Below are 17,601 nucleotides of genomic sequence, written 5' to 3' on the forward strand. Positions count from 1 at the left end.
CACTCTATTATATATATATCCTCCAACATTACGTCATCAGTACATTCGGGAACCGCTATCGTAAAAAGACCGATCAAACCTGCGAGTTTCTTTTACCGCTTGTGCTCGTGCATAATTACCGAGCGCGTGAAATATTTTTGCTCACGCACGGATTATCCGCAAAACTCTCGTGTAAATCATAAAAATTTCCACTCAAGTTACACAATCACTTTGCTCGTGCAATATTGCAGACTTTGAACGTATACGGATGTGAGTTACACAGTTACATTGCATACGTGGTCTTCAATCTTTCTACGTATTGAAACGAGTACCGCGAAAATAATTTATACCCATTTTCACATTAACCCAGAAAAGAATTCGGTATGTAACGAAATTTTTCCACACCACCTCTGTTCGATTTGACGTTATAATACAACTCGCCTAAAAACAGCGGATAAATTCAGGGCCGCACTCTCCTCGAAAAGATTAAAAACAGCATTTCGATGATGAACAAATTTTTTAAAGGGGCGACGTTTGTGTTATATCCATACCTGAATCGCAAGCCATGTTCAATGGCAAAATATAAATTGTTACTTCAGTGGAATGCAATGCCGTTGTTACTCGGCCTGAGCGTGTTGTAAAAAAAAAAAAAAAAAGACAGAAGAACTATTTGCCATTTGTATTACCGAAGTTGATCTTTATTCATGCGACAAACGGGGATAATAACATTCGGTTCGTGAAATTCGTTGGGAAAACGAGTATGTCGCTTTACATGTTGCGGAAGATATAGGAGCGCCAGAAATAGAGCCAACGTATAGGGAGTTCATGCGACGACCCGGTAGTTTTATCGACCTTTTGCATCGTGAAAAATTCAGTGGCGAATACTACAGTAATGAGCGGGGTATATCATGGATCGCAGTTGTGCATAGGAACGTATTAATTCCTAGTTTTCGCCAGTAATTTTTCCACGTCGCGAACTTGCAGATCTGCCAATAACTGGTCTAATTACGTCACTGTAATATTGCAGAAAAAAATAAGAAATGATATTTTTAAAAAATAATTAAAGTCCATCAGCGCTAATCATTAAAATTCTTCCGCGATAACATCTAAATATACCAAACTTGTAAAAACTCGAGCAGGTAGAAATCATCGCTGGCACTACTCACTGCTGCGCAGTGTTCTCAACAAGCTCTCGACTCGACAGTTTTCAACGAAGGATTAAGCTTTGTGTCTTTCTAATACCAAGATCTGTTTGCCTGAATTTGTCCGCTATCGCTTCGAGGAAATCTGCTAGGAAATTTGACGACGTTCGAAGTTGTGGTCGTTCGCCGTCTCCGTAAATTGTCCCGTCTGCACGAGACATGCATAATGCATTTTACCTGTATAAAAGGCGTAGATTCGGGTGCCTACGGTGCAGAGAATGAATGAAAAGCGACTTGCGGGTCCGGCCCATTGACTCAGGTAACATCGCTGCATCGGGACGACTGATCACCTCGAGAAAACCAGTCGACGGAGACTTGAATGCGCCCGGATAGCCAATGAAGGATGGAATACGAGGAAAAAGAATACTGCAAAACCAGTCTGGTCATATTCACGATACGTCGCTAATATCTCAATGAAACTGGGCTTGGCGATAATCGTTAAATATATAGTTAAAAAATTTCATCGAAAAGTGAATGCGGTTTCTCAAGGTAGATCGCAAAAATTGTACCGAGTATACAAACGGCGATACAAACGCGACGGCAGATTCATCGTATTTTCACGGGACGGGCTTAAGCTCCATTCGTGGGCTTCTGGTTGGATAGAAGAGGAGAGAGAATGAGAGCCCGTATTCTCTTCAGTGATTCTCAAATTGTCGTTATCTTGTCCGAGCGAGTGTTCGCACTGCGTAGAAGATCGACGCCTCGATAGCCGATTGGGCTGAAGATCTCTTGATCAGCGACCGCTGCAGCGCTGCTATGGGTCGACGGAAACTTGAGAGGAAACCTATTAGCTGACCTCTGACAGTGAGCAGAAACAGCACGCAGAGTGCACGGTGCGCATATCAACGAACCGTTGCATTGCCCTGAACAAGTAACGTGTCATCGTTGTGGCTGCACGTTAACAGTCCCAACTACTAGCGCCAATAATCGGGAACACACGCCATGGAAAGTATTGGAAATTGGCGTGAGCACCACTGAAAGAAAGAAACCGGCACCAACGGGCACCTCTCCTAGTTACGGTTATGACTGTGCCGTTGTGCGTTATAGACGAATAGAAGCCGTGGATTGCGGTGAAAGCAAAAAGTTTGTTAACCTGTGCGTAGAACGTGGTCTCGTCGTTTACTAGTATTCCGATCTAAGACCATCGCTCATTGGACATGCGAGTCGTAGCAAATTGCATGCCCCGTACAAGAGAACGAAATGGGCGAGGCGTCGGGCGTTTTATCGGCGAACGCGTGACGAAGCACGTGACGAGCAGAGAATATATTATTACACTTTTGAGCACGCTCGCTTCTACGTCCTTATACCACGAAGTTGAACACACCAGGAGGTTAAGAACCCGGTCTGGAGAATCGAACTTCCAACTTAGGCCGATCATGGATTCATTGAAATCTCGTCATGGTCTCGAGATTTTTCAATAGGAGATGCAAGATATTTCTGCGTTTGATTGAAACTTCAAAGTATAACAGGCGTTCAGATGTATTCTACAATGTGGTCTTTCAACTATCACGACAATTCCGCGATTCCCGCAGGGTCGTATCAACTTCAAAGATTCAATATCTTCTGTAAACTCAGATTACAGGACAATCTAAGATTTTCGATGTTGAACGTAGAGTGGTATAAACGTAACCGAAATTCCATTACGTCGTATACCAGTTTTCAACAAACGTCGAACGCGTGTGAGTTCTGCGTTGAAATCGCGATACGACTTGTAGTTAAGCAACGGGATAACCAGCTTTCTAAAACTAGACCCAATGAGGCTTGCAATTGAATGGACTGAAGTTGAGGTGTCGTTGAAAAGACAAAGTAAACAAAAACTAAATTTTTCGACACGGTATTACTATCTTACGGTATCAGAACAGCATTGCCGAATTGGCATTCAATTCAACATGCCTGAATCGGACAGGAAAATGCAATATCGATCGTACCGTCATCCATTACTTAAACTATGCGAGGTGAAAGTTGAATAAAAGACTGGGTTGTATCGGGTCGCGAGTACTGCAGGAATCTCTTACCTATATTCGGCTATCAGGTTTGTCGTCGTTACCTGTATCGAGCAACAGTCAAGTGTGCACGGATCGCAATTTGCCCACTCTCGTGTCCGTGTGTGCACACGACATACTTGCGCAGGTTAATTAAACGCCCGAGGAGATGCCCCGCTGACTTCTTATTAGGATTGATAATAGCGCGAGCTCTTCGCCTGCGGGTTGAATTTCGTTCTCGATCTAAGTATATTGATCGATCCGTGGTGTAGATCCAATCGCGCAACCGGTTTGGCTCGGGATCGCGAACTCGGTCTGCTCTGGCGGATATCTACGTCATTCAGGAAAGTCTTATATTGTAACAAGTGACCGTGCCGACGATCGCTTGTCGATCATCGTGCCACGCATAAACGGTAAAAATGAAGCTGCTACGATGCGAAACCAGCGAGCTACGTCACTCGCGTCAAAGGTCAAGCTGATACATATGTACGAAAGCCATTTGAAATGATAAGTTACCTTCAGCCCGGATACTCGGTTTGTACAACTGTGAATTTTACTCCACCGATATACCTGTAAGATGAGTAAACGCGATAGACAAAACATAAGCGAATTGCTTTTAGCGGCGATATAAAGGTTCGGAAACACTAGAAACACTCTCCACGCACGCTGGAACGCGGATAACCATTGCCGTGGCAAATTAATGACATCGCGCGATGTCTATAACCTGTTGTTAGGATATTTACCGTGCACGTCATTTTCAAAATGTAGCTTTACGTAATAAGTCAGTTTTCGCGAGCGCACGTCAAGCGAGATTCTGTGTGCAGCGGTACGTTGGAGTAATTTCGGCGCGATTTGTTGCTTCGTAATAAGAACGTCGTAACTGCACGCAGGCCGCTTACATACAGCTACTTATAATGCAGTGTGTATAATGTTGGAGAGCAAAGCTTCAGACAGCATCGTTCCAATTTGTTTGTTCTTTGTGACGACTCTGCGCAACAACAGATGGAGCGAAACATGGACTGGCGGCACAGCAGGCAATATTTCTGCATTGATCTGCACGTAATACCCGCATGTTCAGACCATGTACGCGATGACGAACAAAACGATCATCGGAGTGACGACACGCGAGCGTGCTACGACAATTATTTTACGCTTATTGTGGTGTCTAATAAAAGAATTAAGAAGAATGCCGCAGATGGCGCATTTCGACCTGTTGATTAACCGCAGGTCTGTGTGTCCGTATAGCTATCCGCGAATAGAAACGAGGACATGTTTGCAGCCTTTTCATCGTTTCAAATCCATACGCGAAGAATACAAGCCGTGACAGAACATTTGCTGCACTGCGGTGTGCATCACATCCTGCTACGTATTCGGCTTGAAAATAATTAATTTATTACAAAGGTACTCTGTGGATTATACATGTATCTACAGAGCATTTCGTGACATCTCGATCGAGATTCTAACGATAAGTCGATGTCACAGATTGGTTTTTACAATTTTCCGTATAAAAGTACACTAGAAAAAATGCAATTGCAATATTTGTTCAGTTTTTCGACCCAGCATATGTGAAGTATAGTTTAAAACTTTGAAAAAAAAACAAACTTTTTGACAACTGTTAGAAAATTAAGATTCCATAACTTCACGAAGGTAAATAAAAAAGTAAATGGAAAAATAAAAAAATTAATCATTATTACTGGATTGCATTTTTGACACGAGAATGAATGTAAAAAGCTCGTTAAAATACGCGCCGAAAAATGTCTCCGCAGACATATATTATAATGAACTTTTATGTTCATTCTTACATCAAAAATGCAATCCGGTAATAATCATTTTTTTTTTCTTATTTGTCTTTCCACGTTATGAAACCTCCATCTTCCAAAGATTTCTCAGAATTTATAAGAATTTAGAAAGTGGAATATTTTTTTTCAACTTTTCAAATCACACTTCAGATACGCTGCCGCACTGGGTCGAAAAATTGTGAACAAAATTGCGGTGACGTTTTTCGTCATGTAGTTTCGTACAAAAAATTATAAAACCAATCTGAGACATCGAATTAGAATATTGATCGCGGTGTCATGGATTGAAAAAAATTGAACTGTGACCGCGTTCGTTTCTAACAACAATTTGTAACCTCCTTAGAAAGCGAGGCTACAGGTGCATCGGCCGACCCCAAAGAAGAGTATTGATTTTAGGGGTTGCACCCTCTTTAGATATCATGCCGGTGAAGAATTAGGTGGCACAAACCACGTTGGTACGAGAAAGAGAGTTACGTGTGTTTCTCCTCTCCCTAATGCATCAAATCGCATATCACCAACAAGTTGAGAAGCACACTTTTCGCACACGGGTTGAAAAACTCAATTTTCTTTATCGTATATTTACGAGATAGTTTCTTTTCCTCTTTTTAACCGCGAGTTAAAAAAAAAAGAAAAAAAAAAAAGAAAAAAAAGGAAAAAGAAACGCTTGTCTGTTTGGAACTGTAAAAATTAATTACGAACGAATATTATAATTGCTCCGAGGAATGGTACAGTGACGTGTCAGGTTGGAAAAAAAACCTCACCTAATTTTTACGCCTTGACGTTTATGCCACGGAAAGTTTTCGGCAATTATTATACAACCTGCTTGCAAAGTACCGTGTCTTATATCTACCTGTGCGTACCGTACCTTCCATGAATTTTCAATTAACTCAACTACCCGCAGTTTCCGTCGGCTAATAATATCGCCAATCTAGCCGCGCCTGTAAATTGCATATCAGATTCCGCGTAAATGCTGACTGTTCTCTGCAGTATACCTACGTATGTATGTATATATGATAGTGAAAAAGTTTCTCCGCAGATTTATTTTAACTATCGATTGGAATAGCTTTCTTTTTTTTAATTTTCTTCCTCTTCATCTTTGTTTGCTTTACTCTATTCGTGCGTTAGGATGAAAATTATAATTGCACGTTTCCTTTGTCAGGTAGTGAAGTCATTTAAGTAAAGTCTGAGTCAACTATTGATAAAAATTAGTTAGTTTTAAGAAAAAATCTTGCGATATATGAGTAACGTACCGTATCTTGTTACGAAATCCGCGTCACTAGACACGTATGTACATACATCAAATATCGCGTGATGCGTTTCTTATTATCCAACGATTCCGCTTCGAGGTGCGTAAAGAATCTCAATTACTGGACCTTGAAGGACTTTTATTGCACGTGTAATAATATGACTCGTATTTTTTTTTTTTTACAGTAGATTAGGAGAATTTCTCGTGGAACGAGTACATTCGTCAATTTCTTGCAATTACACACCGAATACTCATAAATCAGGCTGTATCATAAATTAATTTCACGAACGTTATACAACGAATTCTTTGTCAAAATTGAATGAAAAATGGCGAAAAAAAATTTAAAAAAATACGCAACTTAATCAGATAGACAGGTTTGGTAGAAGTGAGGAGAAATTTCATGCAATAAGAGAAATCGGTCCAACAGGCGGACAATAAAATTCCTTCTTGCATACAGGGTGCCACTATACATGGTTAGTGACTGATTTCAGAAATACGTAATTTTATGAGAAGTTCCGATTTTGCGTCGGTCTCTCAACGTGGCGTGCGACTCGTTTATTTTCGTACGAACCGGTACGTTATACCTGTGCAATATTATCACAAAGTCTCGAGGAAGATAACGAACATAACGAACCGTTGAAAATGGTAATCGAGATCGGTTCGCTAAATGTGCTAATACTTGTATTTTTTAAGTCACGAGGACGACGCTGACGTCCATTCATTCGAAATTTTTCACAATAATGGATCATACCGAAACGCGTTGCTGCCACGTTACCCGTACTCAAAGTACGTAAGTAATACGAGCGTTACAACTATCCTACACAATAGGCATTATTCGCGCTGCGAAATGAATTTTTAACAAAGGTAAAAATGACAATATGACAAAATGCACGTAACGTCAAGTATTTCAGTGGTGGAAACACGATGTAAACATTGCCTCGTGCGCAGGAATACCAAAGATGAAGGGAAGGGGAAATACGTGGCAGCGCTGAATCGCCGCTCTTTTATACTCGACGCATGTGTCGGTGATAGATGGTTTGGTAAAATAAAGCCCCGCGAGTCGCGAGTTTCGAAAGCTCGGCGACGAGGTGCAAAAATAATATAAATGAGAGGAGGCGTTGCGTGTACCGAGGTTGGAAATTAATGGGAACAAAAAGGGGAAGTAAGAAAGAAAAAAAGAAAGAAAAGCAATATAATCGGTGTGAGGACTGACCGTCTACAGTTGAGTATCCCCACTCGTTCATGCCGGCCATCGTGGGGAGGTTTAAGGGAAATTGAGGTCTGCGAAGTTGAGGTCCGAGTATAGCCTGCTCCCGGACGTCTTGTCCACTTGAACTCCCCTGTTTCTAGATCGAACTCGCGTCCAGCGTCTTCTTCTCGATCTCTAACAAGCGCCAAGGAAGCAGCAGCAGCAGCAGCAGCAGCAGCAGCCGTTCACGTTAGTTCTCGTTCAAGGCTCGGGCCGATCGAATGATACGAAAAAAAAGAATCGCGCCAACAGCGAGCGGGATGCCACAACCGACAAATAGATGAGAATTGACGAGGGAATTCAAACGAGTTATATTTAAACACGAAGAGGAAATTCCTCCGACTTTCTACCTTTCTTTGTTTGTTTATTTAATTTTTATACACGGGACACGTACGAGCGTGTCTCTTTGCGATGATTGTGCGGTTGATTGTAAGGCCGCGGCGAGCGAACAACTTCAACTACCTACCGCACGCTTCGGGCTGATGCGTAAAACTGTTAAGCCGGCCGGCCTGGAGGGCGACTTATAACCCACGTGGTCACGTGACCGCGAGCAACGACTCAACGCGCATGCGTCGGTAAATATTTACACGTGCACCCGACACCCGCAACCCACCGCGAGGATTCCCCGCGCCACGAGTCTCGAGTCTCACAATCGGCAGCGTAGGTTTCATGCTTGTCTTACCTGTCTCTCATCGCTGGCCGTCGGACGATCCCGACGATCAGAGAAATACTCGTCTGCACGCCGTTTTTCTCTTTAAATCGTTCCGAAGGTTCCGGAGTTTTTTCGGTAAAAGTTTTCCGAGGATTTCTTTCTTTTGAGAAATCGTCCCGTGATTTGACATTTTTCACGTTGTAAAAAATAAAAAATTGAAAAAAAATAAAAAAAAAAAATACGATGTTTCATGAAGCTGCCGCTGCTCATTGAACATTACTACGTACAGCAGCCTGTTAACGTCTATGGCGAACTTTGTGGAAGAAAAATTTTTTTAGACCATGCGGATGGTATTTTATCGCACAGCTGAGATTGCTCGTGAAAAAAATTATAAATAATTTTGAGCTGAAATTTTCTTTTCCCTCGTAGCGTTTCATGTGGTAAAAATTCCCTGGCAAATATATTTAGACACGTAATTTTCCCGCATGTTTCCACAGGTTTCATGGCTATCGTGTGTCAAAAAAACAACGCAATTAACGCTCGAGATATCGTATAAACCGGATCAATTAGGGCATCTGAAAGAATGTCAAAACGTTACATAGCGTATGTATTGAATTAGATAGTACAACGAACGGGATTTTCCACGTAGAGTTGAGAGAATTGTTGTATTCGTACTTCTCAGGATTGAAGGAGGAAAAATAAATGACAATCACGTCGAAAGTATATTATTAAACATTACCCCGGAACTAAATCTTTCGCAAGGTTAAAAATCGTTTGTAAATATTGTATTCACGTGTTGCAAACAGAATTGAATAAAGCGATCGGTGCGTCAGCGTTATTGCACATGTGTGCTATAGTTCAACGACAACGTGCGATCGATTGCAATATTGATTAATCGATGAAAAGTTATTATGTCGTCATAAGGAAATGCAGACACCTCTACGCGTTACTAAACACAGTGGTTTTTTTAATTACTCATCAATTTAATCAAACGAAGTAGTTTACAAATAAAAAAGGTGACTGCATATCAGATTTGATGAACAGTAACGGGACTGCAGCTGTATAAGTTAAATTTATACTCACAATTAGAATGAATTCTGATATTAATTTTTGTCGCAAAAGTATCTGAGAATCTTTTCAGGGCTTTAAACTGCATGAAACCTCTTACAGCAGTGAAAAATTTCCAAAATACACAACTTACATTGAGTCATTATAACTGTCTTGCTTGCTCAAGACAGGGACGAGCAATTATTGAAACTGTTTGAAAAAAGAAGATTGCAAATTGTTGTCTGTGGCTTGAAAATAACTGCAACTGAAATTGCATTGCCGCGTGGCTAATTCAGTGTGAATATCTTGTCTGGCAATAAGTTCTATCGATTATGCCATATTATACTATGCATGACACACTTGCATACTATTTGAACGTTACTTGCATGCATTACCATTTTCAAGCGCGAGCCAAGATATTTCTTCTGATTCCGCCGTACCCACACATTTTATTTTCTCTGCTGATCAGTTAAACTCGTTTTGCGTATGGTTCACGAAAAATCGCTTATAAGCAACCTATTGTCCGAATATTTTCACTGCAGTAACTTTCTATCGAATAAAAGAATCGGGCCTTATACGTGTCGCAAAAATCCGCACAGACAGTTTCATTTTCTACTCTGCGGAGTGAATTTCCAGGGTACAGGCTGACTCGGGATTCAACGTATCGCAGCAGAAATAGAATTGTAATTTGTACCTAAGGTGTCATATACAGGTGATGTGCGTTCTGAACGATTTTAGCACATGAAAGCCTGCAAACACAAAATAAGTGTAGGTGCTCGTTACTCATCGACGCGGCTGTTGGTCGATGTAGTTATTCTAAAGTGGGCGTAATTAGCAGTCGTTTGGGTGAAACTCGTTTTAAAACAAAATTCAATACGCAACAACCATCGCGGAATTTATTAATTCCTGTGGGACGACGATCGAGGCGACGGACCGCGAAAACGCTGATCGTGGATCTGGATCGGTTTTCCACGACGAAGTGAGAACAAACAAATCGTACGACATCTAAATCTTAATATGAAAAATTACTATCGCCAAATGAATTGCACAATTCTAGACCCCCGGAGTGTTCCCAATTGACCTCGGTAACGTTACCACCAGGACTGGTTTTAAAAGGGTCAGCAGCGCACCTTAAGCACGTCTAACAAACGTTGTTCAACCCATGACATAAAGTTACTTCACTGAGTTTTAATATTTTCTTCAGGGTAAAATATCGTAACGTATCGAAAATTTGGTACAGAGTTCAGGGGAAGAAAATGTCCGCCCGCTCTTTAAAATCGCGTTCTCTGAAATATTTGTTTTAATGTTTCGCCATGTCCTGGTAACGAACCGGTGACGAATCTGTAATGACTGTTCCACGTATGCGATGATCGACAGTTTTAAATTGATTTTTAAAATCAACGTTCTTCTAATATCGGACCAAGATCGCGTAAGAAGGTCGCTAACCAGTCTAACAAATCTTTTTGGTGTTCAACGATGAGACAAAATCTTTAAAGCAAACAATTCTTATTTATTGCTCCTATTATCAACTTTAGGCAACACGGATTGGTACCTAGATTTGTGTAACTATTTTTACCCATCAGTTCTCGCTCTCGTTGCCAGCGAATCATCAAGCGCTGCTTTTTTTTCTTATTCTTTTGTTCTTTATCATTTTTTCGGTAGTTAAACATTTGGATAAATTTAGACGCACGATTACATATCTTCTTACAAGTATTTCGCAGTGCGATTTATACTGCAGAAACGTGCCGCCCGTACGTGGAATGAAAAATGTGCCAACCTAAAACACGTATTTATGAATCCAAGCGCGATAAGAATTGTAACATCGACGAGAAATTGTGCGATAACCCTAAACTTGACTGTGCACAATTGGTTACGCTTCAGGGTCTTTCACGTAAAGTTATTGCGCGTGACTTCAGCATGATGTCTTGATTTAACGATACACTTGCTCGGAACGAAAAGACGAATAATGACTTTAAGATTGTCAGGGTGTTCAGCAATTAACGATAGAGCAAAAATTCAATTCAGGTCAGATTAACTAATAGCCAATTATGAAACGGAGACTCTCCAATGTCGCAGTGAATACTGAATATACTTATATTGCGATATTCACGCCAAAATCACGATCTAGAATATACGAATTTCAGAATCTAGTTTCAATGTAGGAAACGTGTTAATTAAATTAGCAAACTTTCAGCTGTTGTGACAAATTTTTTTGCTCAGAGTATATTAACACTAAGCTATACCGGTTCAGCAAATGACGACCGTTTGTCCGTTTGCGATTGATAACCGATAAAGTTTCACCAACGATTAACTATCCCATCTTAATTGTATGAAAAATCTGACATGTATTATATAGTTGCAATTTACGCGATGGCCAAGTCAATAATATGCGAATCATTTTTTTACAAGTAATTCTATATAACATGTTTCACGAATAACATACAATGACTAAGAAATTTTCCACGCTAATTTAATTACAGGCTACCGCAAGTTCGATATAAATTTATGGTACATTATACGGATAGAATTTTGTAACGGAGACTTACGGGAAATGTTTTTTACTGCAAGAAAATGGTTTATTCCTAATTTTATTTAAAATTTTGACGATACGTCAAGCCACAATTTAATCAGTTTCGGGTAGATGGCTCGACATAGACATAAATTAACTACACCACATATGCATCGCGGAATTTCTGCAAATTCAGTAGGTACATCGTTTTTCGTCAAATACTTTTATTAGCCTCCTCAAGTAGATAAGTGAACTCTGAACGTTGTGGAAGATTGAATGTAATTTTCGATTACGTAATTACCTGAGTATTAAATTACACATGTGTATAGGTATATATACATTGGCGAATTAGGAGTAATATATTATCGTATATAATTTTTTAATGCCTTTAACCGTACAATAATTAAACCGTATATTATATTTTGGTTTTATTTTTTAGCCTTAGTAGCTGAAATTTCTGTATCAGCTTGAAAGCAAATAACGAAAAATTGACACACATATGTATATACATATGTACATATAGATTATAGATGTATATATTATACAAGCACAACTTATACAATCGGCATACAAATATAAAGTAAGTAAAGGTATATCTCAGTTTGAATAAGTCACACTAAAAACGTCTAATACATTTACAGAAATTCCTCCGGAAATTCCAAAAAACAGAACTGTTGAATAAAAACATCCGTTTACAAAAAGCCTGGAACGTTAAACGATAAGATTGTTTATTCGATTTAAAGGGATAGTTTATAAGTATACGTCACTTATAAATGTACCAAAGATCGATATGTGGAACAAATGCTGAGATTACGATAATTAAACAATCAAACAGCGTTAATACACATAATCCGAATTAAACTACTGATAATGATAACGTAAATATTTAACACCCGTCAATTTCTCATCAGTGATGACATTCTTGATATCACGCGGAATTAATACCGATATCTATAATTTCATGCGAAATCGATGACATTTTACAAGTTACGACAAAGACTATATTATTGCAAATACAAATAATTATGTTTTCGCTGTACGGTTTTCTGTGAGTATCCATTCGTAATCGATTCATTTAATTTTAAGTTTCAAATATGCATCGGTAAACTCTTATCGTGTTAATTTATTGTAGTTCTGATTTTGATAAGCACAACGTTTCATTTATCCGTGCGACTGCTTTGTGATATATGCCACCTGTAATATCAACCGGAATATATATTTGCCACAATTTTTTGTAATTCCATACGCAAAGATGACAATTGCACGCTTCTAACGTTATTTTATTAATTTTTCGTTGTCTATTTTTTTAACTTTTCATAACCATGAATGAACTCCAGTGATACTGTGATTTTGTAAGATATCAGCTTCTTATTTACTGCAAAGTCTGTCATCGGAAACCTTAATCCCTTTTACATGTATGCGAGCTTGGAATGAGTAAAGTCAAGTTTGTATTTCAAATCCATTTCGCGCCAACGTGAAATAATCGGGACACTAGCGCCATCTTCACAATACGTTGTTCGGACACGTGACGTGTCAAGAAGAGCGTTCTGCTATATAAAGTGACAGCTGGCGGAATATCGCAGCTTGCAACGTGCTTTCACAGAAAAAATAAGTTCGAAAAATGGATACTACAGAAAAATTGAAGTCTAGAATCGCGGAATTAGAGATTGAATTAGCAAACGAGAAAAGTAAAAATGCCGCACCAGTTCGGCAAAAAATTGCCCAAATGTCAAGCGAAGTTGTTGACTCAAATCCCTACAGGTAAAGCTTGATAAGTTTTGTAATGAACAAGAAAATTCTTAGAAACGTGAAGAGTAGTCTGGTACACGTTCTACAATGTCAAATAAAAATACCTGCATGAAAACAAAAGCACATTATAGTAGCCACAAGTTATGTTTTATCGAACTTCATTACGATTATTATTTATTCCTAGTCGACTTATGGCGCTAAAGCGTATGGGCATTGTTGACAACTATGAAAAAATCAGAGAACTGACTGTCGCTGTCGTGGGAGTCGGAGGTGTTGGAAGCGTAACAGCAGAAATGCTCACAAGATGCGGTATCGGCAAGGTATCTTTAAATCAAGTTGATTATTATTTGATTTTGAAGCAATGACGAATCGCTCAAGTGTTCTTTGATTACATTCAAAGTTTAACATACGTACAGAGGTATAAATAAAAAAATGTGAAGCTAACGCCCTACATTACTTGTAACATATTGGGAAGTTTACCCTCGATACGATAATCGCTGAATATGTTCTACATTTGTTTTTCAGTTGGTTCTTTTCGACTACGACAAAGTTGAGTTGGCTAATATGAATAGGCTCTTTTTTCAACCACATCAGGCTGGCTTGAGCAAAGTTGATGCAGCTGCAAAAACATTACAAGCTATTAACCCGGATGTTGAAATAGAAACTCATAACTACAATATCACAACTGTTGATAATTTTCAACACTTTATGGATACCATCAGGTACTACGTAAAAAGAAGTTAAATAGAATTACAGTGAAACATGTTTGGAAGTAATATTACAGGAAAAAATGCTAACTTCTGTCGATATTCACACATTAATGTTTTTACAGTAAATCAAGCTTGAAAAAAGGAGCAGTAGATCTGGTATTGAGCTGCGTTGACAATTTTGAAGCTCGTATGGCCATAAACACAGCTTGCAATGAGCTCAATCAAAAGTGGTTTGAGAGTGGAGTATCAGAAAATGCCGTTTCTGGACATATACAGTTTATTGTACCTGGAGAGTCCGCTTGTTTTGGTGTAGGTAAAAATTCACCTTAGAACTTACACACATGCACGCAAGATATTCCAGTAATTGAGCATTGATCTTTTATGCAACTTGTCATTTGCGTCTACATTGATTTTTTACAACTATTTTACAGTGTGCGCCTCCTCTAGTTGTAGCTGCAAACATAGATGAAAAGACATTGAAACGCGATGGAGTTTGCGCAGCATCTCTGCCTACCACAATGGGAATAGTAGCTGGATTTTTAGTCCAAAACACTTTGAAATATCTTCTGAATTTTGGAGATACGTCTTTTTATTTGGGTTACAACGCAATGCTGGATTTCTTCCCGACAATGACGCTCAGACCGAATCCAAACTGCGATGACAGATACTGCCGACAAAGGCAGCAAGAATATCAAGCTAAGCCAAAAGATATTACAGTCGCAGAGGAGGAAGTCGATGATACGCCTTTACACGAAGATAACGAATGGGGTAATTTTCATACGATTCAATTAATCGGTAGAATCGTCAGCTGGATACAACCGCATCTCTGTTATAATTGAAACGTAACTTTGACAACAAGCGCTGCTTAGGCAATTGAAGAAACTTTAACTGTAACAATTAACCTTACATCTTTTATTTCAAGGTATTTCTCTCATCGATGAGACAGTACCAGATATCGAAGACACATCAGCGACAGTTAGTAGCGGTGTCAGACAAGCCTATACGTTGCCAGCACGACTTGCGGATCCTGAACCCGAGATTGTGTCAACTGAAACGAGTGGTCCTAGTCTCGAAGAGCTAATGGCTCAGATGAAATCAATCTAAATCTGTACTAAACAATGTAAAACCTTTGCTGGGCTGTACTGATCACAAAATCGTAAACATGAAATCATTCTATGTCACAAATTAACTAAGAGCAGTTGTTCCCTCACACTTGGCACAGCCTTGAGACTATACCACAGTATAATGATTTGACTATAAAATCGAAAAGTATTTCGGAAGCGGTGTGATTACTGGAGTAAACTCACATTGAAAGTTTTATTTATAGCAAACAATGAACAATGAAGCAGTAATATTTTCTTTTCAACACGTGTGCTCTGTCTCATTTCTCCAAAACCCATTTTTTGAAGTTAAAGGGTTTTACAAACAACAGATCATTCTAGAATTCCAATATTTTATAAAGGTTTTCAACAAATAATGTAGCTTGTACTTGGCTACAAGCAGTTTTTTGTGATATTCCGATAGTAGTTTGAAAAAATACGTGCTTTATTGTAAGTATATTCAGATTTTTATTTCTTATAAAGTGAACATTAAATATAAATAAATTAAACGTCAAATCGTTCATAACAAAGTGCTTGGCCTTCTTCTTCATATTCTTCACGCGTTACTACCATATTAGAAAATACTGGATCTTTAGAAATCGCTTTTCCACCTTCCCAAGCATAAGTAATGGGGCTGAAATAAGACAGAGAATTTCACCTTTCAAAGCTAAAATGATTCAAGAACTGGAAAATACTCTGCGATAAGATGTGGGCTCACTTACTCATCGGGTAAGGTAATGTTTACTATGAACTCCGACGAGCAAAGGCTTCTGACCTCCTTTAAAATTCGATCTTTGTAGCCAGGGAACTTGGCATTACCGCCAGTCAAAACTATATTCATATACAGATGGGGCCACGTTTCTTCATTGCAAGCTTTCACACTGTTAACTATTGCTTCAGGAATACCCATTTGCTGTATTCCGACATCCGACGGATGAAAGAGAATTTCAGGAATAGCGAATCGTTCGTTATTCAAACGCAAGGTCTGCTGTTCTCCAGAAACTTCAGGTTTTCTGAGAAAACCTCTCCGTAGTGTAGTGTAATCTGGTAAAACATAATCTCGAGCTATGGTATTGTTTTCCAAGTTTAGCTTAGCTTCTTCCATATCTTTATAAAAGTCTTGCGATACAAAGCAGGAGTCTTCCTTAGCTTGATTTACAACGTATGTTTCATCCATAACGTGCAATTGGCGATAGGAAATTATTTCTTTCAAGTGATTTGTCAACAATTTTCCACCAACGTCAATTCTCCTTATTGCTTCCTTGATCTTTACGCCGTTAACGTAAGGCACGACATGTGTATAGCTGTATCCACTATCAACTATAAGGCAGCATTTAGTATTTGGATTCTTATGCCTATAGTTGTAGCAAGATAATCCAGTGGCGTTTATTCTAAGTAAACTTTGGCACTCATATTCTTCGAAAAATATTTCTGTCATTGCTTCTTGGATAGACGGAAAGTTGAATAGAGGTTCCGTTACTATCATAGGCATCTGGCTAAGGTTTGCCGGACAGCATTCTTTTGAAAGGATATAATCCCAAACGGTTTTTTGAATGTCCCAATTAATCAGATACCCTTTTTGAAACGGTAATATGTAAAATAAGCCGGACGCGTCGCGACATTCGTCGATTTGTTTACCGACAAAGGGTCTTCGTCGCTCACTCTTCGCTTTCATAATGCAATTTGGAACCAGTCTACAAATTCAAATTTATCCGTGTACTAATCTTCATTACAATTTGTGATGAACGTATTCTTTGATAATTATTCTTCACCGTCCCGTCTCTTATCTGGTTTACAGATTTTTACCGGGTTTGCGAAAAACAAGTCGGATTCTAACCAAAAATAATAGAGTAACTAAATAAATGTAAACTTACTTCGGAGTATCGCTAGAAAGGCCTACTTTTGCCATGTATCCTCCATTGTCCAAAATGTATGTTACGCTGCTCATGTTCGTTATTGTATCAGCTATTACAGAATGTTAAATACCGGTATCTTTTGGTCATCCCTTCGTTTTGACGTTTTCAATATTTTACCGGCGTGTGAGCTGTGCAACGCGTGCGTCGCTTTATTGAAACGCTGCACCGACGCAACTATTTAAAAGTTCGATAATCGATTTGCGATCCTTATTATACGCACGAACTTCGACGTAATTGCAAATTTAAAAAATGCAACAAAAACGTACTTGAGACTTCAACGTAATATTACGATGTTTCCATTATGAAGCAAGCAAAATTCTTTGCAGATTTAATTACTCTAGGGAGATAAAACATAAGTTAAATTGCGGTGACACTGGAAGAATAATTAAAAGAACAATGATTATAGTAACTACGTATTTTTGTAGCGCTATCAAATTAAATAAACGAGAGTAAAATAATCACAT

At 39.0% G+C, this 17,601-nt stretch overlaps 3 protein-coding genes across 4 annotated transcripts in view; 1 reads left to right on the plus strand and 2 right to left on the minus strand.

The window, feature by feature from the left end:
- CAH1 (carbonic anhydrase 1) overlaps positions 1-7,943 on the minus strand; it is a 31,489-nt gene extending 23,546 nt beyond the window's left edge. For both annotated transcript variants that reach the window (XM_046615808.1, XM_046615800.1), the window contains exon 1: positions 7,419-7,943. In XM_046615808.1, coding sequence (XP_046471764.1) covers positions 7,419-7,458 — 40 coding nt within the window. In that variant the 5' untranslated portion in view covers positions 7,459-7,943. The remainder of the gene's footprint in view (positions 1-7,418) is intronic.
- Positions 7,944-13,189: 5,246 nt separating this feature from the next.
- On the plus strand, positions 13,190-15,310 carry Uba5 (Ubiquitin-like activating enzyme 5). Its single transcript, XM_046629014.2, has 6 exons — positions 13,190-13,423; positions 13,596-13,731; positions 13,937-14,133; positions 14,244-14,430; positions 14,553-14,889; positions 15,044-15,310. The coding sequence occupies exons 1-6, from the start codon at positions 13,284-13,286 to the stop codon at positions 15,223-15,225; spliced, it is 1,179 nt and encodes a 392-aa protein (XP_046484970.1). The 5' UTR covers positions 13,190-13,283; the 3' UTR covers positions 15,226-15,310.
- A 305-nt stretch (positions 15,311-15,615) lies between these two features.
- Arp6 (Actin-related protein 6) lies at positions 15,616-17,384 on the minus strand. The gene is made up of 3 exons (XM_046629026.2): positions 17,096-17,384; positions 15,944-16,915; positions 15,616-15,855 (listed from the first exon to the last, which is right to left on the minus strand). The coding sequence occupies exons 1-3, from the start codon at positions 17,167-17,169 to the stop codon at positions 15,726-15,728; spliced, it is 1,176 nt and encodes a 391-aa protein (XP_046484982.1). The 5' UTR covers positions 17,170-17,384; the 3' UTR covers positions 15,616-15,725.
- Between the last annotated feature and the right edge of the window lie 217 nt (positions 17,385-17,601).

The sequence above is a fragment of the Neodiprion pinetum genome, chromosome 1 (assembly GCF_021155775.2).
Source record: "Neodiprion pinetum isolate iyNeoPine1 chromosome 1, iyNeoPine1.2, whole genome shotgun sequence".
Classification (NCBI taxonomy): Eukaryota; Metazoa; Arthropoda; class Insecta; order Hymenoptera; family Diprionidae; genus Neodiprion; species Neodiprion pinetum.